Below are 6,000 nucleotides of genomic sequence, written 5' to 3'. Positions count from 1 at the left end.
AACGAAATTATTGCAGTTTATGAAAACTGCAATAATTACACTTGCAGGGTTAAGGGTAGTGGGAGTTGGCACCCAGACCACTCCAATGGGCAGAAGTGGTCTGGGTGCCTGGAGTATCCCTTTAAGGAAGTCGCAAAACTTTCATAGCTTGCGTTCCACTGTTTCTATGACAACATACCAGGAGGCGAGCAGATCCTTCCGGTGACCTGTTCAACTTTGCCCTCTACGGTTCACTTCCGGAGACATTTTTGCACATGTGCGCTGTACGGATGTAAGTAGTGGGAGTTAGATGGTTCGAGTCGGTATAAAGGATACTTTTAATTAATAAGGAGACATAGGTAATGGTAAAATGTTTAATTTGGTATATACACATAGTAACAGGAAGTACTCCCTATATTTCCCTTTGTAAACCTTCAAACTATATTCCTGAATGTGTCACATGGCTTCAGAGCAATAAATATCATAGTGCCTGATAAACTACGGAAAATAGGTCTAGAAACTGATACGTGCGGACGATATACGGTGGTCCTAAACTATATTGTTAACCTCATATATGCTGATCAGTAGAAGTAGTGCTGAAACAGCCCAATCCCTATAATCATACCTCCAGTCACACTCCTTAAGATGTAAGTGTCACTCTTTGGCCATTTGAAATATTGGGAAGTTTTGTATCAAATGATGCAGGGGCAGACTTTTGTATTACCCCAATGTAAATTTAACGAGTGAACCTGTTTAGCTTTGTATGCCTGGCTCTTGTTTTTTTTTTTTTTTATACTGGGATGCAAATGTTGGTGAGATAAGGCAGTAGTAGTTGACTACTGAGTAGGCAAAAATCTACTGCTAATCCTTCATGGTTTTCTAACCCCACTGCACATGTATGTCTGCTTGCTGTACTTCTCTCAGCCCCAAATTGTAATCCTAACCCCTCGTGTCAAATTCTCTGCTTTTTCTCCCACCCATCAATTTAAGCCTAATTATGCTAGTTTCTGGTCTTCCAACAGTAGAGAAGGCAGATTTGAGAAGATGGGTGGGCATAAACCTGAGAGGGTGCAACATCTCAAGCTCCTGGATAATTTTCAAGCATATTAAAGTTCCATGTAAGGTTATTTATTTTTCTCAATATGCAAGCTGTTAAATGCCCAGATCTAGCAAAAAAAATAAACACAAGTAAACCTGCTCTGCTTACATCTCCATTAAGCTTCCATTTCTGTTTGGAAACAAGCTGCTGAAATTTTCAGGCACAAGCGATTATCGTAAATAAAGGTTACCTAGCAATGATGCACTTTCTCATCAATGTTTTTTTTTTTTTTTTTTTTTATTTAAATTCTTTATTTTTGTAGTGCAGATAGGAGAAACAACACGCCTGGGGTACCCCGACGGCATTCCCCATGCTTGATCAAAAAACATTTATAACAATCAGGGTTATGTTAAAGCTTGCACATTTTTTATATTTAACATTCTGTTGAACAAGGTAATTCCCAAACTAACTTTTACGGAGCATGAGCGCAACTTAGATAGGTCGCTTAAAATAGGCAAAACATTGCTAGTAATAAGGTTACGCAGGTAATAATCAAGATTAAGTAACATGCTGGACCGGACGTAACTGCGATTATGTGTGTCGTGACTGTTTGGTTACATGCTAGGTATTGCGCAGTTGTCCTAATTTAAGTGTTAATATATTATCGGTAGGTCGTAAGCTAATACCAGGTATGGATTTATCCACACTGCTTAAGGTTAACCACCGGGAGGCAGCTAGTCACTGAGTTTGCCGGGAAATGCATACATTAAGGTAAGACAATTTTACAATGATTACAGTAAGGTCAGAAAGGATCACAGTGTTAAACTAAGGAAAGTTCAGTGCTCTGCTGGGCTGTCGTTGTAGCAGGTTAGCAGCTGCTTTGTTACCCCTGTAACTGCGCTGGGTCGGTTGCCGTCCTGGTCACCAGCGTCAGGTCCCCCATTTTCCCGCTGGGTGGTGAAGCGTTTTAGTACTTGCCGGTCAGGGGTGCGTTTGTGTCATTTGCCAGCATCGGCCTTAATTGCAGAATAATGCTTGTATGCTGCGATCGCTGCTCCTCTCAGGGTAAGCTGAGTGAGTGTCTTGGTAAAGTCCCCTTAGGTCTGCCAGTGTCACAGGGAGTTGTAACTGCTGATACTGTATGTGGGAGCTTGATCTCCGGCTTACATTAATCGCGGCGGCCATCTTGGAATTTGCCACGCGGTTCTTGTTGGATCATGTCGCCGCCAAGGTGATAGAAGCGGTCACTGCCTCTCCGTTGGGGTCCGGGATAATCCCCCCGGCCCACAGGGGGGGGGAAACGGGGCCCTCAGTAGACGTGCGAGAGGTCCCACCGGACTAAGCGCGGGAGAGCGTCCGCCTCTCCCGCCAGAGCCTCACGACAGGCCTCCATCCCAGTCGCCCAGCAGTCCGCCTCGCCGGCAGGACTGGGGTTGATACCGACCTCCAGGGTATCTGCCTGTGTCCCCTTTGCCTTCATGTGGCTGTTGAGCTGTTTTCAGGGGGGAAAAGGTAGGTTTTGCCCGGTTATTTTATTATTCTTAGCGGAGCCGAGGTGCCCCACATCCAGCCGGCTCGGCGGTCAGGCCCCACCCCCTCAATGTTTTTTAAAGCAATGTAATGCAATGTACTATGCATATTTATGATCATTGTGTCTGCTGCTTTTTTGTTATGGCCCCAATGGTAAGTGGCCTGGATGTGTTCCTCCTTTCACAATACAATTGCTGCATGCAATCTAAACTAAAGCTTTGCATAGTATCAGTTTCTGTAACGTGCAGTTTGCATGCATCTTGAAGTTGTTATAATGTGTTTTTGTGGAATTTCATTGGATTAGGGCAGGGGTGCCCAAAATGTAGATCCTTGGATGTTGTATAACTACAACTCCCATGTTGATTTGCATGCATTTAGAATGGCAAAGTATCATGGAAGCTGTTTTACATCTGCGTGGGTGGCAAACAGTAGATCTCCCAGACGTTGTAGAACTGCAACTTTCATGATGCTTTGTCGTTCTAAACCAAGCATAGGCAACCTTCTGCATTCCAGATGTTTTGGACTACACATCCCATGATGCTTTGTCAGCATTATGTGTGTAAGAGCATTATGGGGAATGTAGTCCACAACATCTGGAGTGCTGAAGGTTGCCTATCCCTGTTCTAAATGCTGGCAAAGCATCATGGTAATTGTAGGGGTCTACCTTTTACTAGCTCTTTCATATCTCTGACTAATTATGGTTGATTAAATTGGCATTACAATATTTCTGGGTTTAATTTCCTTATCAGTAACTTAATTTCTTTTTCTCTATTTATCTCATTAGGAATTGAAGAATACAAATTATGGAAGAATTGTTTCATGACCAACCTCTCCTATGTGATAAAGTGAAAAAGAAGTTAAAATCACCTGTCAATGGTAAGAGTAAGAGTGGAAGTAGTGCTTCTGAAACACCAAAACAAAAACGGAAAAAGAAACAAAGAAATGACTTTGGGGAACATACAAAGGCTTTACATGTACATGACTCTACGGTTGATCCTACAGACCTTGAAAGAACGTTGAACTCTTCATGGAGGGAAGAATGCACACATAGAGCAGATATGGATTCTTCTAATGCCGACCAGGAAATCACATCCACTTCTATAGGTAAAATTACAGACATTATCTTTCAAAAGATTCAGGTTATCACTGGAGCCTGCAGATGGTCAGTTACATTCTTTTTATATGGACTTATCTGCAAGTGTTTAACCCCTTAAGGACACGTGACATGTCATGATTCCCTTTTATTCCAGAAGTTTGGTCCTTAAGGGATTAAAAATATATTTCCACTTAAACTTTATATTGGTTAGTATTTTTATTTTTGCCATGTACAATAGATGAAGAAAGAAAATGCAGGTGCCATGCCTTTTATAACATTTTAGGTATAGGTACAAACCCACTGATGTGCTGCAGAGAAATTTATTTCAGGTAAAGCCTGAAATATTTAGAAAAAAAAACAGTATTATACAGAAAACTGTATTTTCCTCCATTAACTATAGGCCAGTAAGCCTAACTTCAGTAATGGGTGTACTGTAGTGTTCACTGTAGTCTTCATACTGTAGTGTTCATTTAATAATTGTAGCAAACTCATAGATGCTACTTGACTGAAGCCCAAATATGTAATATATGTAGTAATATGATATATACAGAGTTCAGGTCTGCTCCAAAGTAAGGCTTAGTGGGACATTCTTCTAAGCACCAAAACCACTCCAGTTTAGCAGTCTTGCGACATAGATTCTGTCTTTCTAGTCTGACAAACGTAAGCTTTGCTCTTTTCTTAGAAAACTGCAATTATTACATTTGCCAGTCAGCATTCCTCCAGTGGCTGTCTGATGGGCAGCCACTGGACGCTCTTCTCTTTCAGTTGTTGAAGGTGTTCACATTTAAATGTCATGATGACGCCAAACACAATTGAATCTCCTCCATAGAGAATCATTATAAAGTGATGGCAGTAGGGCCCTCAATGCTTTTCTATGGAGAAACAGTGGATAGGCCAGAGATCATCTTACTGGATGGATAAGAACTTCTAAAGCAAACACACTGCTGTAAGATCTGATTGAAAATTAAATCTTTTTTTCATTGAGGCTGCATGAGTCACAGCCAGGGGAGGTGTGTCTAGTGCTGCATGAACAGAAACAAAAATGATTTAACTCCTAACTGGTAGACAATTGAACAGTGAGACTGTAGGGGCTTGCTATATACACCAAATCACACAGAGTAGCACTTTAAATATAGCTGTTGATGCTTGTATATAGTGTTGTGGATAGTTGTTTTGTGATATATTTTTATATTCTCAGTGTTCAGTTATTATTAAGATGGGAAAAAGGTGACTTTTTTTGGGATTCTTATTAGGTGACTCCACATACTCTGAAGTTCCTTCCTCTGTAAAGAAAAAAAAGAAGAAAAAGAAACGCCACGCAGAAGACATGGAGAATTACAGCTTTGTAGCTTCCGACGTCAATGAAAACATACATGATTGGCCACATGAGAGCACGGCACAAAACCTGGAAACCACCCACGATGAGTCTCACGTGACACAGAGTGCCAAAAAAGGCAAGAAAAAAAAAGTTCCACTTACTGATGTTATTGAACCAGAGGAGTCCGAGAAAATTATTGTTAACGAACAAGATTCTTCTACTCAGGTGACACAGAGTGCCAAAAAACACAAGAAAAAAAAACATCCTGAGTCATCTACCACTGATTTTATTGAACTGGAGGAGTCAGAGAACACAGCTGGTAATGAACAAGATCCTTCTACTATAAATGATCATCAACGTGCTAAGCTAGACCTTCCAGATAATGCAGAAGATCTGAAAACAAAATCAGAAGATGATGCTGACCTCAGGTGAGGAATATGTAATTGGTTGTTTTCAAACCTGGTCGATTCAGTTCTGTTCTAATTTAAAGATGATCTGTGCAGACTTATACGTCACTATGGATTGTTATGTTGTAGCACCATTAGCGCTGTGCACTAATTGGATGCACATTGGATATTCTATTCTAGAGCAAGCTTTTTAACCCTATATTTTAAAGGACCACTATAGTGTCAGGAAAACATACTAGTTTTCCTGGCACTATAGTGCCCTGAGGGTGCCCCCACCCTCAGGGACCCCCTCCCGCCGGGCTCTGGGGAGAGGAAGGGGTTAAACACTTACCTTTCTCCAGCGCTGGGCAGGGAGCTTTCCTCCTCCTTCCTCGCAACGTCATCGGCTGAATGCGCATGCGTGGCAGGAGCCGCACGCGCATTCAGCCAGTTCATAGGAAAGCATTTATAATGCTTTCCTATGGACGCTGGTGTCTTCTCACTGTGATTTTCACAGTGAGAAGCACGCAAGCGCCTCTAGCGGCTGACAATGAGACAGCCACTAGAGGATTTAGAGGCTGGCTTAACCCTATTATAAACATAGCGCTCACAGGTCTTTTTCTTGAGATCTTTTGCTGCTTTATTTGATGCA

The 6,000-nt window shown here is 41.7% G+C and overlaps 1 protein-coding gene across 1 annotated transcript in view; it reads left to right on the top strand.

The window, feature by feature from the left end:
- The first annotated feature begins 3,430 nt into the window (after positions 1-3,430).
- TTF1 (transcription termination factor 1) overlaps positions 3,431-6,000 on the top strand; it is a 75,954-nt gene continuing 73,384 nt past the window's right edge. The window contains exons 1-3 of the mRNA XM_063432484.1: positions 3,431-3,652; positions 4,898-5,076; positions 5,188-5,390. Coding sequence (XP_063288554.1) covers positions 3,607-3,652; positions 4,898-5,076; positions 5,188-5,390 — 428 coding nt within the window. The 5' untranslated portion in view covers positions 3,431-3,606. The remainder of the gene's footprint in view (positions 3,653-4,897; positions 5,077-5,187; positions 5,391-6,000) is intronic.

This window comes from Pelobates fuscus, chromosome 9 (assembly GCF_036172605.1).
Source record: "Pelobates fuscus isolate aPelFus1 chromosome 9, aPelFus1.pri, whole genome shotgun sequence".
Lineage (NCBI taxonomy): Eukaryota > Metazoa > Chordata > Amphibia > Anura > Pelobatidae > Pelobates > Pelobates fuscus.
Note: the sequence above shows the minus strand (reverse complement) of the source record. Positions and strands in the feature narration are given on the sequence as shown.